General features: G+C 41.0%; 1 protein-coding gene across 1 annotated transcript; it reads right to left on the bottom strand.

The window, feature by feature from the left end:
• Positions 1-1,422: 1,422 nt before the first annotated feature.
• Positions 1,423-11,027, bottom strand: kpna6 (karyopherin alpha 6 (importin alpha 7)). The gene is made up of 14 exons (XM_030788667.1): positions 10,944-11,027; positions 7,723-7,856; positions 7,448-7,543; positions 7,095-7,194; positions 6,879-6,973; positions 6,606-6,737; positions 6,341-6,429; positions 6,051-6,150; positions 4,258-4,421; positions 3,927-4,005; positions 3,524-3,649; positions 3,213-3,340; positions 2,070-2,248; positions 1,423-1,988 (listed from the first exon to the last, which is right to left on the bottom strand). The coding sequence occupies exons 1-14, from the start codon at positions 10,945-10,947 to the stop codon at positions 1,801-1,803; spliced, it is 1,614 nt and encodes a 537-aa protein (XP_030644527.1). The 5' UTR covers positions 10,948-11,027; the 3' UTR covers positions 1,423-1,800.
• Between the last annotated feature and the right edge of the window lie 6,792 nt (positions 11,028-17,819).

Raw genomic sequence — 17,819 nt, 5'->3', positions numbered from 1 at the left:
TGCAAGGAGTGTGTGCAAGTATCTACGTTTTTTTTTTTTTTGTCTGTTTTTTTCCTTATTTTGTTAGGTTGGTCATGTAACAACATCATACATGCCTTGTCAAAGCTTAATTAACTTTTTTCATGACCAAGTACGAATGATTTTTTTCTGAACTGGAAATCCAGGATGGTTCTTTTAAGCCAAATGATTCCAGATAATCAATCAATTTTGTCTATTCTTCTCTTCGAGGATCTGGCAAGGGATTTGCAATGACAGTTGGTAGAGCAATAGAACACCATGCAAAATCCTAAACATGCACAAACTGAGGGCTGTTCAAACAAAGACCTTCACACTATATGCACCATCTATTCACAGTTGGCTCCACAGACTTCAAAAAAAAAAAAGAGAGGGAGTAGAAAAAAAGCAGAAAGTAACAGATCAGAAGAGAAAGTAACAGAACAAAAGTCTACTTCAGGGGAAGCCAAATTAAGACACTCAGCATATGTGTGAGTAGATGAACATACACCCACGCATATTCACTCTATATGGGATCAAGTGCTATAGTGAAAGCCCTGGCCCTCAGATATGTGCTTTGTTTGGGGAGGGTTCCCCCCCCCAACCTTGCATTTTAATGATTAATTTTTGTCATATTTCAAACATATTGTTATTCATAACACTGCACACCACAAACGTTATATAGCTAGTTATCACCACTTCGGATCAACTAATAACCTACTTGTCTCTTCTTTACATGGTTTCCCTAAGGAGGTCCTATGGCTACCTCGGACTGACTCTTAAAGCCCTAACCCCCACTACACAGCAACTCATTTCCATATGACTAGTTTACCTGATTCGATTGCAACTCTCCCACCCCTGACTAAAGCCCATCATAGACACCCTAGTCCAACTTCTCAAAAGTTCTACTCTAGTATCATCTTAGAAAGAAAATAATAATAATAATAATATAATAATATAATAATAATAATAATCATCCAAGAAAACAAAAACACAAAAGTCTTAAATACCTTCACCACCAGAGAAGCTCAGCTGAAGAGTGCCAGCCTCTCTCAGTTCAATCTGAATCTTCAGACACTAAAGCAAAGCCGCGTCTGAGCGGTATTTATACGGGCGAACAGGACAACGCCAGCCTTGCTTTTCATTGTTGGAGTAAAGATGCCTGACCATTATCTTTGTGTGAATGTATGCTAATTTTATAAATGAGGCAGAGCTTACAGACTGTATGGATTTTTACTTAGTCATAATGGAAACACAGGCAGGGAGTAAATAAGTTAAGGGAGTAGCAGACGAGAAAACTGCTGAATCTTCTTTTTTTTTGTTTGGTTTTTTTTGTTTGTTTGTATTTTCACATCTGGCAGGTCTGAGAATGATATAGGGGACAGGGAAAGGAGTGAGTCTGTTGTGTGTCTGTTGACATTTGGAGGGGGGAGAAATAAAAGGGATGCTTTTTATCATTTGTAACCCTGATGGGAATATACTTTCGAAGGGGTTTGCGCATTTGCAAGTGGAAAAGGGGAAAGAAATAAAACGAAATAAAATAAAACTGTCGAGAGCAACGCTGCAGTGGTATTGTCCCTCTGCACATGTCTTTCCCTCTAATGGGAAGTGTGGTTTGACACCTCAGTTCTACACCTCTGACATGAACCTGTGTGAGTTCATGGTTAGGTTCTTCCTCCAGCCTGACTGTAGACTGCTTTCAGCAGTTAGGATGACTCTCAGAATAAGGAAATTGGGGAGGGGTGGGGGCAGAGGGGAAGTGGAGAGAATGCTCTGATGGGACTGAAAAGGACTGGGAGGAACTGGTTATAGCTGGAAGCCCTCCATAGGGGCTTCTTGCTGGGGAAAGAGGTACTGCTGCTGGTTCTCATCCACCTGAGGGGCTAGACTGGCATCCTCCTCTTCCACTCCAAAGTAGTGCTCAATCAGATCAAAGGCCTTCTGGTAAATCTCCTGATTTTCATGACTCTGCAGGAACTCTATCTTGTCCAATCCTGACAGAAAAGAGCAGAGTCAGTTCAATGTTCTGCCTCTCACACAAGTGTGTGCGTGTGTGTGTGTGTGTGTTTATTTACCATAAGCTTCCTCTATCAGACCACAGTAAGGGTTGATTCCGCTGCCGTTCTGTTTGGCCTCCTGCTCGCCCAATCGAAGAATGTTCTCCAGTCCGTTCAGCGCCACCTGCACTATCTTTGAGTCCATCACCGTCAACAGATCGCACAGTGGTTTGATACAGCCCAGATTCACCAGGTACCTTCAAACACACATTCACAAAGAACTCGGTGAGCTCAGAAAGAGTTCAAAATGATAATGGAACATCACAACAACTGTAGCACAGCTTCTCTCCACTGACAACACGGCATAGATGTTTGTGTGTGCAACGTCAGTCACTTTCATAACACTGTGCGGATTCATTGACATTTTTTTCTGTTTACTAAGTTGGCTTAAGCACAGATTCCTCTTCCCATACAAAACCAAAAAGTGGACACTAATAAAACGTCTGAATAAGTTTTTCCAAAGGATGCCATTTGAAGTGGTGTCTTATAATAGGAAACACTTTCAGGCATAGCTCTGGCATGTGGATCAAGTGACATTCCATTGAGGTATGAAAACATTTCTAAGGAAGTTGAACGGCGACGTAACCCAATCTGGGAAAACATTTCACATGTGAGCAGGGAGAGAGAGAGAGAGAGAGAGAGAGAGAGAGAGAGAGAGAGAGGCGGGTGGAGAGGGGGAGAGAGAGGGGGGGACGCGAGAGAGTGAGAGTGCGTGCGCGAGAGAGAGAAAGAGAGCGAGAGAGAGTTCTCGGTTTAGCTCTTGAGTTTGTGTCCGTGAGCCAAGCTGAATATAACTTGATGACATTAGACACAGGCAATCTTAGATTCCAGACACTGTCCCTGCTGTGGTCCATACATACAGGAAGCAGACAGGAAAATGCCGTCCACACTTAGATCATTCTACTATGAGCCAAGAAAACCAGGATGCCTTTCGGGAACACTGTTTCCGACCAGAAACTAGCAATGTCGATCAAAGACTGTTCGCAGTGTATTCCCTGTACTTGGTCCACTTCAAACTCCAACTGAGGTAAAACGACTTTGGAACTCTAGCTGAGGGGGTGCTGATGGAATGAAACCACTAACAAAAGCAACGGTAACGTTCAGTTCAATACTAGGTTTTTCAGCACGCAGTCTGGATTTTTGGCTTTAAGGAGGTCTCACCGGATCTGTTCAGGGGTGCCTCCTGATGTGGCGTTTGTGATTGCCCAGGCTGCTTCTTTCCTAGTGCGGAATTCCGCTTTCTGTAGGATTTCTATCAGCACAGGGAAGATGTTTGCATCTATTACCGTCTGTAAGAAAAAAAAAAAAACACAAAAAAAACCCAGATGCAATTCCAAATGAATGACCAAAGACGACTAATTTGAACTTTCGAATCCAAATGTTATGTTGGACAGAGGCCATAAATGTTAAGCTGAAACCCTGCTGCTCTGCTGTGAGGCATGAGAGCGGTCGGTCCCAAGGGGAGGAAGTACCTGGATCTGTGCTCTGTTCCCAGCTGTGATGTTGGAGATGGTCCAGCAGGCTTCTTTGCGAATAGACTCCTTGGCACTACTCAGCAAGTGCAGGAGGCATGGCAGTGCTGAGCAGTTCAACACCACCTGCAAGGCACATGCCACAGAGGGGCGAATCAGAGAGCCCATCCATCTCTAAAGGCTAATGTTTATCTCAGCAAAACAAATGGGCGACATCCCCACAACTTCACAGATAATAACTGGACATTCTCCTGCGGTGGGCACGGAATGCTGAATTTAGCAAACTAATGCTTAATCTTTCTTCAGTCTGAAAAGCAATAGGTAAGAGGGCCGGCCATGGCTCTGTGTCCTGTGCTGTATGTGATGCATTGGCAGACCGGTACAGATTCTCACACACTCTCACCTGTGTTTGAATGTCATCTCCCGTGACAATGTTACCCACAGCCCTCAGAGCAGGAGAGGCCACCTTGTAGTCTGTGTGCCTGAGACAGGGAGAAGGAAATCAGTCACGTCAATCATGTGGATAAGAGTCAGATCCAGCACTGACTGTTGATTAACGTTACTCTTATGCAAGTCTTTGTATAATGCTTTAAAAAAATGTTTGAAAGAAACTTCGTAAACACTGACATAACCAAAATAGCCTAAAAGTGCTATGAAAGATTCACAGTCTGGATTAACAGGAACTTAGTAACTTCTCTTGGGATGAGTGGGCCGACTGCTGCGTAAAAACTCACATGAGAAGCTCCACCAGTCTCCTGCAGACCCCTGAGTCAATGACAGCCTGAATCTTCTCGTTCGGCCCGTCTGAGAGGTAAGACAGCGCCCAGCATGCATCAGCCAACAAATCAGCATCGCTGCTGAACAAAAGGCGGGACAGGACAGGCAAACACGGAGACACCTGTACAAGGCAAGCACACAGACACACGAGATTTCTTTCATAATCCATGACACTATTCACCTCTGACCTCTACCTGCAGGACCCCCCCAATCCAGTATTATAACTTCAGCCCAGGTTGACCACCTCTGCTTTGACACCTCAGGGGTTTGATAAATTGAGTTCTGAGTAGTCTAGTTGTCAATAACTTGAGTCTTAGTACTGGGTTCAAACAGAAATCTGGACATGGAGGTTTGTTGAAATGGTTGAGGAGTCACTGCTGCATGAGAGTAAACAGCCCACATGGTCTAAAAGGCAACTTGGAGGGGACAAAAGTCACACTGTCTCCTATTCTCCCTAATGCCAATTTCCCAGAAAAAAAACAAGCAAAATAAATTCAATGCACACGCAGGTTCTAATCGGTTGATGGTCTGTGCATAGCATGAACAGCTGCTCTGTGGGGCTCTTTTATCGCATCAGCCTCTGGAATGCAGGATGGCAGGAATGCAGATTGGCATGAGAGGAACTGAGAAATTCTAACCCCTCCGACTCACATCCTCATGCCCCACATGTCTGACTATTAGAGGTGTGCGATATTGACAAAAAAATGATATCTCAATATTTTCTGGGATTTCGTCGATAACGATAGATAGACAATATTTTGCGTCCTTCGCAAATGTGTTTGTAAAAGTCTTATATCGTACTAGTTCACTCCTGTTAATAGGATGTTAATTGTTGCTTACCAATGATACTAATGGAAACAACATATTGAAGGAAAGCAGGTCTTATTTATTCACTTAAAACTGAAGCGCTCAAGTAAACACAATACAAAAAAAAACATTGAAGTCATCAGTGCAAGTATGATATTATTGAGACCAAACAGTACAAGTATGAGTAAACCATTTCAAAGTAGCCTACAGGATTTACTCTGTAAAAATTTGCACAAAGACCAACAAAAACTATTATAATGAGAGCATTTTAAACAGACACCTCCCCTTTATTTCCAACATAGTTTGCAGATTGCCGTCTGCTGAGCAACATTCGTCTTTTCAAATCCAAACCACCTCAATGCGAGTGAGGATGATCCATGTTTAGCAATTAAATCTAACAATGTAGATTGTGAAGCTGGTGGTGTCTGTATTTTGTCTCCTGGCACTGTTTCTTCACTCATTTTTAACTTCAGTCATGCATTTTTAGGCAACTACGCTAGTTTAATTTGTGGAGCAGTGACCATGTACACCTATACTAACACACTCCATGCACTCTCAATGCGGATGCCCAGTAGTCTATCCTACTAGACTGCATGATGCAGTTAATCACACATACTCTCAAGGCATGTTTTTGATTGGTTTTTACAAAGTGAGTGACATATTTGATAATGTCAACTCACACATCGTTAAAACAACAATTAAGATTCTACTGTAGACGACACATATCACACACCCCCACTGACTATTACAGTACAGGTCATTTCAGTTCATTTATTCATGAAACAGAGTGTAACACACACAGTGAGGAGGGGTCTTAGGCCCAATGTGCTCAAGTCCATTTAATAAAAACAAAAAAAGAAATGTTGAGAATATTATGCGTTGTAAACTGATATAGTTTTGCAACCAAAGAGAAGAGTCGGACAGAAGGTCAAGACAGACTAACCTTTTCAAAGTCTGGTGGAGGACTTTTGCCCCTGCACAAGTTAGACAGGGCCCACACAGCATTCCTGGTCATTGTGACACGAGTTGGTTTGGTCAACAGCCTGCGAAAATCAGTCAAAACAAAATACCATTAACAAACAGGAAAACACCAGCATTCCTCAAAGCCACTCTCTTCTACAAAGTTATTGCATATATTTAAAAGAGAAAAAGAAACACCTCCACAAAGAGAACCCCACTGTTTTAAAAGTCCTTCTATTGGAATTGGAAGGAGGCTGCAGCATGCACACTCACATTAGTAGAGGAGGAAGGATGTTGCAGTTCAATACATAGTCCCTGCATACAGCACTGTCTCCTGCTATATTTCCTAAAGCCCAGACCGCCTGTCACACACAGAGACACAGAGAGACAGAGAGAGAGAGAGAGAGAGAGAGAAAGAGAGGGATGCACATGAAGTGAATGTGGCAAAAGGTATTAGAAATAAGATGAATAACCGAAAAGTCCCGTGCTGCGCGGCTCTTCCTTGACCCACTGAAAACACCCACAGGACTGTAGGTACCTGTTCCTGAACGTCTTCATAGTCAGAGTTGAGGAGTTCAATGAAGACGGGCACCGCCCCGGCCTCGATCACCACCTTCGTCTGCTGGGACGTCCCGGAGGCGATGTTGGTTAAAGCCCACGCCGCTTCAAACTAAACAGAAGAGAGACAGATGACAGTGACTGAGAGGAGAGGGCCAAGAAGATACTGAACTTAGAGGCAAAGGGTCAGTTGGTCAATGGGGAGAAAACAAAGGATATGGCAACTGAGGTTGTGTGTATGAATGGATCTCACCTGTAATGTGCAATTGGAGCTTTTCTCTAGGAACTGTACAAATCTATTCACCACCCCCGGTGTGTTGATGACCTCATCGATAGGTGGATTGGGTTCTAGGGACAACACAGTGGAAAAAAAAAAAAGTTCAGTTAGAATTTGAGCATTTGAGATTTTTCAGGCTTACATATGCCAAGTAAGGTACAAAGGCTGAGCTTAAAAGGTCACTCTGTCTACCTTTGGACAGCAGCTTTCTGAATTTTTGTGTTGTGGCCAGTTGTTGCTCTGGATCTTCTGAGAAGAGCATTTCCACCATGTCTCTTGTGATGACTCCATCCTGTCCAAAAAAAAAGGGGAATTACAATCTTGCAAATAAAGCCTTTATGGTAGTGTATTCCCATTTGTTTTAAAGCATCTGTGAGAAACAGTCCAAAAATCTTCAGAAAATTCTCTGTGGCTCTCATGTAGACAGAGTCAAAGGAAGTATAGTCAGCGCCTGTCTACCGAGGGCTAGCAAAAAAGGGCCACTCGTGTAAAGACAAACACAACGGAAGGAGGATGTGTGTGAAGGAGCAGAGGGTGTGACTCACTGGGGCTGTGGTGGATGTGACAAACGAGTCCATGAGGGGACTGTCAAACATGCCTGCCTCCTCATTCAGCATCTCCACATTTCTCCTCTTAAAGAGCTGGCAATCAGAGAGAGAGAGAGACAATGGAGAGTTACAGACAAACTGCATGAAGTACGCCCGGTGACAGACAGACAGAGAGAGAGAAAGACAGACAGAGAGAGAGAGCGAGAGAGAGAGAAAGACAGACAGAGAGAGAGAGAGAGAGACAGAGACAGAGAGTGAGAGAGAATGTTCACCTGCTGTTCTCGTTTTTGTTTCCTCAGCTGAATACCCTCCTCTTCTCTTCTCCTGCGCATCTCTTCCAGGTTGAGAGCTTTATTCTTGTATCGGTTCATTCTGTAGTTATCCTTTGCAGGACTCGCTGCTGGCTCTGAAGCGCAAGAAAAATCAAACATTAGGATACACCCATACCCACACACAACCACTTCCAAACACTCCCAAGGGTCCGTTACATTGTCAGGATGGAATGACATTTCAAAGTATTCTTCCCAAAGCCTTATAAATCAATCATACAACTGCATCCTTGAAACCGTACTTACACAATACTATTAAAATTATAAACTCTGTGGATACTGATGTTGCACATAAAAAAAACAGAGAGGTGTGTATGTCCATTCAAAACTCACACTTCACACATAGGAAGTGGTGACAAAACCAACCTATGGATTTTAGCCCTCCAGAGTCATCTTTCCAAAATGTTACGCAACAGTAACAGACTAACAGAAGGTCATTTCAATGGGATCCCATCATCAAAGGCTCTCTGTATATTCATTATGCACCAAAGTCTGCATCTGCTGAGCCCACACAGACACACAGCTATTCACATGCGACAAATCGCAGAGTTGGCATGAATGAGCACCCAAAATGCCCAGTCTCAGGATTCGTTCAGCCCTGCCAACGCTGCAGCCCCTCCACGGGGCGAGGGCCAATGAATCAGTCTGAAGAGAGGACAACACCCCTCCAGTCCCAGACACGGGGCCCATACAGACAATGTGAGAGACACAACGGTGAGGGTTTGCCAACATACATTACTGAAGCTCTGTTTCTTTTACATCTGTGTTTCCCTTCAACAAACTTCATGGAAACAGTCAGCCACCCAAACATCCTGAGCTAAGACTCTGTTATGTTTCCATATGCCGACTTTCAGCTCCAGCTTGAGAACGTCACAGTCCAGTGATGGAAGTGGTGTGTGTTATGTCCAGATGGCGTTGGGAATTGTGGTTGAATTACGGGTAAAAGTCTTTTGTGTCGATTGCAAAAAAGAAAAAAGAACCACAAATCCACACCATGGTGATTCCCACATCTACATCAGTTCAGCAAAATTACCAATTATTTTTGAATCACTGCATAAATATTATGTGGAGTATGTAAATATTAACATCAGGGGAACAAGAAACGGGTCATAGAAAAGCATTACATTTTATAACCAGTTTCTGTGTATAGTCCTTAAAGTATTAATCTCATCATATAAAATGCATATAAGATCAACAGTTAGCATCTGAATTTTATAAACAATGTATGTAATTGGGATATTGCCTGTGAGAAACACATTTCAATTCAACACTGCTAATACTACAAATGAGCTTCTACTGCCAACCAAATAATGCAAGTCATGAATGGCTAACGCTTAGAGTAAATCTCCTCTCAAATAACAGTGCCCATAAACAATGAAATCTGGGGCTTGTTCTGGGAGAACAATTCCAGTGAAATGCTTGTATCTCTCAATATAGCAGGCGAGTCCCCGGACGTGTTGAGATGCAGGGCAGTCCCTGTCAGACTGTGCAATATTACAGTTATAGTTTCCCCATCACATGAAACTCACAAATAGCAGCGTGGGCGAAGCCCCCGTCACAGGAGCTATTTTAAAGGGCTGCCTTCAGCATGGCCTAAAGAAGAGCTGCTTACTGAGGGAAAAAACAGCACACATGCCCCTAATGTGACTCGGCTACCTACCAGCCTCACGGGTTCTTTCACAATAACACCAGTAACAGGCTATTTGGGTGTAAAAAGCCAGAATTATCTAAAAAATAAGATTAGAGATCTACTGCTCCATTAGTGCAGAAACAATAAAATGATTAACACTTCTCTAAGGATTGACCCGTTTTAAACAAGGCCTCAGTGTTGTGAGACATTCGCAAATGAAGTAAGAACATCTGTGAGTGAAATGTGAAAAAGGAGGGAGAAGCATTCATAACGCACAGCATGGACACACCATGTAACAGCTCTGCATGGATTTTAGTGTGTCTGATAAGCAGGTCATCTTGTGATGACTCATGGAAACAGCATCAGTACATGAGAAGCAAAGTCAGCAGGGAAACCAAGCAATTTCTTGTTGATGCTGACCTGAGATATTCAATCTCACTGACAATCACTGTGTGCTTTGTTTTCTACCCCTCCTCGGAGGCAAAAAAAGAAAAGAAAGAAACAACCCATCACTGATCTTCTCTTTCTGGATTTGTGAAAGTCCTGAGAACTATAACCTCTTATATCCATCACAATGAAATTTCAAATCAACTTTAATACTAAAACACACAAAACCTCGAGGACCTTGCAATAAGACGGATTAAGCCTTCATTTTGATGAAAACATGTTGACTAAAAGTAATCGCCCTCAAAACATTTAAAGTTCAATAAAAGGGTTCATATCGGGCAACTTTCAAAGTAACGATATTGCGTTGAGCAAGATAATACTGCCTAATGACAAATATGAAACGACAGGTCAACTATGAACTTTCTCCATTAATAAGCCACGATGACATTCCCAAAATCAATGCAGTTATCAGTCTGGTGACATGTATACGGAAACGAAGGCTACCAAACTTACCAGGACAGTATAGCTAAAGCATTAATCTACACTGATAAGTATGCACCGTTACATATTCTTCAACAGCTCGACTTTCCGTTTCAAATTAACATTATCAAATTCCAACCATACAAGTTGCTCTAAACCATGCCGCTGTGTAGATAGTTATCAATTAGCAAACTGAGCTAACTGGCTAACCACGCACGTTATGAACTCGCCTTAGGTACGATATGAAACCGGACCTGTAGCTATCTAGCTAGCAAAATGGCTAAGTAATATCACAACCAACTACATTTTGAAATTATCTGCATTTCAACCGATGAGTGACAGTACTAGTAATCTCCACGACATAACGACAAAAGCAAGGAACAAACTCAATTGCTGTTAAAAGAAAACACATCCGTTTTACCAGCGAAGCTTACGGTTTAATATATGTTAGAACAGCTAGCTGGCTACTTTGCTGACATAACCTGGCTTCAGTTAATTACACTGCTAGCCAGCTAGCTCCCTATCCTAGCTCAACTAGCTAGCTACAGCAGCAAAAACAGTCTGATTTGACTGGCATGATGTTCTCGTCTAATGAATCCTGCATCGCTAAACGCACAAGAAATTATCATGTTAAGTATTCGCTTACATGTATGCCGTTTTTACTCACCCATTTTGTTCAAAGCACGCGAAAACCCACGTATTGGTTTGAAACTAGTAAATTTTAATCTAGACTTTCTGCTCGCTTTCCAGAATTTGCTCCTCACAAACAATATGTCGGAGAACTACGGCGTACTCAAAACGACAAACTTAATAGGCTCAGATTCGTTTCGCATTTAAGAGCATGCGCAGAGTCTCCTACCACCACCCTCCAATGTTGACAACACAATGACAGTCCAGTTAAGGCGGCCAGGGTGAATTCAGGTAGCTGATCTGAGCGGCTGAACACAGTGGAAAAACTAAATTTAGATTTGTTTATTTCCTGGTGTGACAAAGGCAATGCAAATGATTGTTTAGAACTTCTTAGTCTATGAGAATATGCATTATAATTAAGTAAATAATGAAAAAATTTCGTTCGTGTGACCTAAGGGACTTGGCAAGTCTAATGTGGGGAGTTCATCCTAGGGCACATGGCCAGGTTTAGCGACTTAAACTGCTGAATGATGTTAAATTCGTAAACTCATACTCAGTAACCAAATGTACAATGATTAATTATTACGTAACCACGTAAGTGACATATTCTCCAACAAAATATATATATATATATATATAATTACAATAATGCAACACGGGAAAAGACAGACACAAGATGAAAAAGGTATCATTGCAAAAAAAAAAAATAAGTCAGACCATTGGTTAAAGGAAGGGTTGGTGACAAATACACCATCTGTGAAAATAGAGAACAAGTTGAGGCAGGTCAGGTTCTAGAGCTGGAGCACCAAAACTGGAGTCAGTGAGTTCATTCAGAAACACTAGCATACCATCAGAAGAAACCCTCTCCAAGATGACAGATAAGTTTTATAAATTCTGTCTCTCAAGTATAAAAGGTTGAAATTCAAAAGGTTGTCCAGTGAGGAGACATGAGATTCAAGTTATGATTCTCTAATGTGCTAAAGCAAATGCTATTCAGTCTTCTTTGATGTGAAAAGTACATCACACAATATTTCATCAATAACTACTATTCTACCAATTGTTTTATGAAGTATTCTCAAACTCAACTACTAAATATATCTCACTGAATTCTTACCTTACATACAGTTTTAACAGCATTTACACATATTAGAAATCCAGGCAAGCTTGAGCTTGAAAAAAAACTACAAATACAGCAGGTAAAATAAAACTGACCTTTCAAAGTTATTAGAAATTCAGTTGCAGGTTAATGTTCCATGTAAGCTGACCTTTTTCTCACTCAAGTAGGAGAGAGTTTTTGTACTTTCATTGACCAGTAAACCTTGACACTGATATTGAATCCTGATGAAACCAATTATGTGTTAACATATGATCCACTGGACACACTTTAAAGTTCGCATCAATAGTGAAGCAGCAGTAAAACTTTTCTCTCTGTGATTCTTTATGTATTCACAATATGATGGAATACTGTATTTTTATGCAGTCAGAATCAGATTCTGGACTGTATTTGTATGGTGTATGTGTTTGAGTGTATATATTTCCCATCCACTTTATCAGAAATACCTGTGGGTACATCTTGTCACTGAATAGTAAGAGACCATGACCTATCTGTCGCCATGCACAGATTACGTGAGCCATCAATGATCAAGTTATGATGATCGTTGGCTGGATATTTCTGGATGGTGGACCACTCTCAAACCAGCTGTGACACTCCTTCTACAGCGCTCTATTCACCTCCATCTGACTGCTTTTTTTTTTGGGCAGCTTTCATCTGTTTTTAATGTACACCTCTTCATGTCAAAAACCTGCACGCTCCCAATTTGTGTCCCAGTGTGCCTACATCTGACCCTCAGTGTTTCAGCAGAAGCCTGTACGTTGCGCCCTCTTTAGCACTGCAGCCTTGAAGCTCTATACAAGCCCTTAGCTTGGCGCAAATTGAATGTGACACAGTAAGAGAGAGCAGTGCACCTGCAGTCAATTCACTCAGAGCAGGTAGCGCTAAATTACTGCACAGCTTTGTGACGCACCATTATGCTCCTGACACGGGTGCCAAGGCCTGTAAAAAGCACTGCATGAAAAGAACACTTGGGGGCAACGTTGCGTAAGTTCTGTAATTTAGATGATGAAGGGACCATTTCTTACAGCAATCAGAGTGGATGTGAAATTCAGGCTTTTTTGGACACAGAAGTCTTTAAAATATTAAAACGCGTGAGAGGAAACCTAATAACTGAAATTACACACCTTTAAGTCAAGGTTATAATTAGTTTATTACAAACAGTTTGCAAGTTTCCCTGCTGCATCATGGGAATTCCAGGTGAAGATTGATACATAGCCTCCTGAGGATTGTAGTGAAAAGCCTACTAGCTTTGGACAAATGTATAATATAACTACGTGAGTTACAGTCACAGTCATACATTTTTTATTCATTGAGGTATTGCATATCAAACATTTCATCTCACTGACTTTTGGTCCTTGTACCTCTGACTAGCAACAGCGAAGTGATTCTGCCTCACCTGCCACATCCTTAATGTAAACAGACAAAAAGCAAGGTGCCAGCTATGCTGAAAATCTGGACTGTTGCTTTTAAGATATGTGTAAGTCTCAAGTTTATCATTTAGGATAGTAGATCTCCTAGCACTACACAGCACTGCTGTTGTCAGCTTTCTTGCTGTGCTGTACAGTTTTTCCTTAATTTAAAGGACCATCAGACCTGATCTTGTGTAGCTCGGCACTTTAAAAAAACATAAGGGAACAGTTCAAGCTATTTGTCAGTGCCAGATTTTAATAGCTAGGCACTGAATGTAGATAAAAACCACAGAAGCAAATTATATCGTTTCCTGGATAAATAAAATAAAATAAAATAAAATAAAATAAAATAAAATGAGTACTGGTATGCATAGCTGTTCTCTGTCATGTTTAAGGGCGTCATACTTAACCCATTTTGCAGATTAAGTATATTATGCAAAATATATTTTTTTTTTAAATAAAGAAAAATATCATTTTAAAAACATGAAATGTGTTAGTATGAGATGATTATGCCAAAGATTTATCACATGGAAATGACGATAACCATCAGAGACCTTTTTGGAACAGGCGCCAGTGAATGCATCCTCTAATTCCCTGATTCAATTACGCGGCATATGCTAATGAGACAGTGAGAGAACATGAGAAAAGGAGCCACTGAACTGCCACATGGAAGTCTATCTGTGGATCCCCCCTGTGCCAAGCGCTTTGTGTTTCTGTAATAAAGAAAGAGCTAGATAGCAGAAGAGAGAGGTGTATCCATGGAGAGGAGGTGTTTGAGCACGGAGAAAGCGATATGTCTTTATTAATAAAATATAAAATTAAATCCACTCATTTCCCACAACCCCTCCCCCATTTTCTTTTGCTTTCTTTATCTGTCTCCCTTCATGTGGAGCCAGCAAGGTGGTGAGAGAGATAGCAGAGCCATTTAAAGAGCGGTTGTGGAATTATAGAGAAAAAGTTTAGTCATCCGTGATATCACAAATGGATGCAGGTTTGTCAGCTTCTAAGTGCCTGTGGAAATCCACAGCTGCCACAACTGACATGACTCAATGTGAGCTGTCACTTTTGAATGACAGTCTTTGATTCGGTAACTGAGTGTTTGTGATTTGGCTCTGAGAGTTAAGTTTCCCAAAAGTTCATTCTCAACTTCTGCTGGAACCGCCAGCATGAGTATTAATGTGTAAACAAATATTTTAAAATTTAATGTGATACTCTCCCTGACGTTATTTCAGTTCGGTAATGTTCCGATCTCATAACAGTCTGTGTCGTGTCAACTGTATGGACTATGTCATGTCACATACATTAATTGAGGTTAATTTAGGCTGTAAACCAACTGATGCTTCTGTGGGTCTGTATGGGATGGAAATAGCAGAGTGTTCAGTAAAACAGAGTGAAGAAGGGAGGGGAGTCACATTGGAAAGCACTTAGCGATGTTAATAGATAAACTCTGTGGATCAATATGCTACAATTATTGTACACAGGCAGTAAGTGAACACATAAGGATAGCTGTCCTTTCGCTGTTCACGCCAATGGGCTAATTCAACTGGTTTGAACGGATTCGATAAGAGCACATCAAATCCAAGTGTAATTTTTGTCTTCAGCAACTTCACTGATGCTCATTATAGATACAGATATGAAGGTATGAATTCAAAGAGAGAGAGAGAAAGATAGTAATGCACCTTTTAAATGGAAAAGTATTCAGCACTTTTCAAATACTTCTATCAGAATGACCTCTTAATTTTGACTTTGGGGAGCTGAACAGAAATGAAATGTAATTGCATGTCACATCCTGAAACAAGGTAAGGGATTCCGTGTTCCCTCATATCGTAGTCGTGGTCCGTTTTAAGAGCAGATTGTGGTCACAGGGCTGGAGGCGGTTCTGCCCCTGGGGCTAGTCTCTTTATTAGAGTGTGTTCCAGGACTCAGACGGTTCTACTCATAAATCCTGTAGTTATCCTGAACCCATAGACATAAGAGACAGAGAAAGGTGAGGGCAAAGACTCTTTCATCTTGAAGTAAATCAGTACCCTAGCTGCGGGTCCGTCCCTGCTAGAACACTGAACCCTCTGAGATTGCTGGACCCCAGTAAATCCACACTGAACAGGTTCTGTTCCAGGCCCGGAGGCCCTTTCCTCAATACGAAGTCCAACCAAAACACCCCCACACCAACCCCCACCCCTCCATCCCCCACTGCCCCTCTATCCCAGACAACATAGTCATTCTGCAGCATGTTAGCAGCATCAGGACAGACTTCCATTTGTATGTGAACGTGAATGTGAACTGTACCTGCACTTGCCTTCATGGCAGTTGACCTGGGTCATGCGCTGTTTGTTTTTGCAGTGATTAGAGATTTTCATTTTGCTGGATGTAAGTAATTAAAATAAAAGCGTCCAAACAGAAGCATTAAGTAGCACACTGCCTTTAGAAGTTCTTCATGAACTCATTAAATTAGTTTAAGAAATTAATTTTCAAAAGTAGATTGAACTGTTTTGGCATAATGAATGAAAATATGACACATAATTTATCACTGGATATAAACATTTGCATACCTGTGAGTGTTTGAAACCAGGACTATTAGGCATTTATCTTTATCTGGGATTTAATTGTTTTCTCTGTTATCTGCTGCTCACACACTGTTTTTAAAATCATAATTGCCTTTTAATTGCTTCCTTGATCATTGTTTTGATTAACAATAAACAAACCAAAAACCATATAAGATTATATTGCTTGTAATAATGTGGAATGAACTTTTTTTTCTCTCTTTTGAGCTGCTCTGCTGGTCCATTTGTAATTTCCCCAGGAAATAAACAATACTTGATTTAAGCTTAGGCACAAAGTGAGCTTTATAAATGTGAGGCATACTTGGTAACTAACTGACCACACTAACCAAAGTCTGACTGAACCTCTCTATGCAGTTTCTTGCAAGTTGTTATGAAATGAATCAATTCAAAATGCATCATTGTAATTTTTTTTTTTCCATTGTCAGAAATCCTTGGCATCAACAAAATTGTCAGCTTACTTTCCATAATACTAATAAACCTCAGTCATTATCTTTTAGTTGGTATAGCAGGCTCAAAATGAATAATTGAAGAAATTGGATGCATTTAAAAACGGCTTTTAAAAATATGTCATGCTTTTGAGGAAACCAGTTTTTTTTTCATACATCAAAATGTATCAAGTTTCTTTGCTCATGGTTCAGTAGTGCTCCAACTGACAAAAAAAAGCTCTAATGACATATTTACAGCAATTATTCAGAAAAACTTTTTACTCACAAACAGAACAGAAATCTTCTAAACTACTTCTCCATCTCTGCTTCACGCTGATATGAGTTGACCTGCAATTAACATGTAGGATATTCACTTGGCTTAATGTATAATGCAGGACATGGCAGATCTGTTAAGGCTTTCCCTGCATGCATTAGATCCTCTTTATGGCCTGATGTGTGTGACTTCTCTCCACTGGGGTTCCTTTCACTGTAACAGAGAATAACTGATGATGCTTTTAGATTTGATCTACTTCACTGAGTTGAATACAGCCACAAGCTACTGAAATTAAGATTAGTCCTCCGGTTAAATATGCAGCGCCTTAACTTCTCGATCCCTGGTCTCCACAATGAAGGAATGAACTGTGATATTCATAGATGTACTTACCCCAATAAATCTTTACTTTCTGTGTCTGGCTTTTCTTTCCGAAAACCAAATAATTTCACTGGTGTAAACCAGGTTAAATGTGAGGGTCAGACGGACAGAGAAAAAGTAATAGAAACTGTCAAAAAAATAGAGGCAACACAAAGACAAAAACGTGGCCACCATAAGCCACTGTAGAATTTTTTTTTTCATTAATTCTACAAGTGTCTGGACCTCATTTTGATGTTTTGGTAAAGGTGGTGGAAACCATCATCCACGAAGCCTCGTTAGTGTTCAGCCGCATTGAAATCTCGTGGCTGAGATGGTTATTGTATATGATTTGTATCATTTACATGCCCCAAAAACCAATTAGTGAGCACCTGAGCCCTGTGAATGGGAGCATTGTCATCCTACTGGGGCCTACGTCCGTTGGGGACGTTTTACCATTGGATGAAGATGATCATTCAGAGTGGTTTTGTGCTTATTAACATTACTTTGCCTTTTTACGGCAATGGCAATGAAAATAGGTCTCACATCATGATATTTCTGCAAAAGCCTTTCACTATAGGAAACAAGTATCCTGTCCTGGAGCCTTTTTTTCCACTGCCAAATAGAGTGCTGCTTTTTTTTTTACCACGGTACATTTTTAGGTGTTTTTGTTAAAACTGCCAGCTACCATCTTAAATTGATATTTGCCCTTATCTGATTAGAGATGCTTGTAAGCTTTGCTCTGTATCTTAGACTCATGAACAGGCATCAGGATC

The sequence above is a fragment of the Chanos chanos genome, chromosome 12 (assembly GCF_902362185.1).
Source record: "Chanos chanos chromosome 12, fChaCha1.1, whole genome shotgun sequence".
In the NCBI taxonomy this organism is placed as follows: domain Eukaryota; kingdom Metazoa; phylum Chordata; class Actinopteri; order Gonorynchiformes; family Chanidae; genus Chanos; species Chanos chanos.
This window is presented reverse-complemented; position numbering and strand designations above follow the sequence as displayed.

Excerpts from the sequence above, each read along its gene's own strand:
- kpna6 (XM_030788667.1), bottom strand. Across the intron at positions 6,430-6,605 it reads ATGAAGACGTTCAGGAACAG|GCGGTCTGGGCTTTAGGAAA; the intron begins GTACCTACAGTC and ends TGTGTGTGACAG. Across the intron at positions 6,151-6,340 it reads ATCCTTCCTCCTCTACTAAT|GCTGTTGACCAAACCAACTC; the intron begins GTGAGTGTGCAT and ends TGATTTTCGCAG.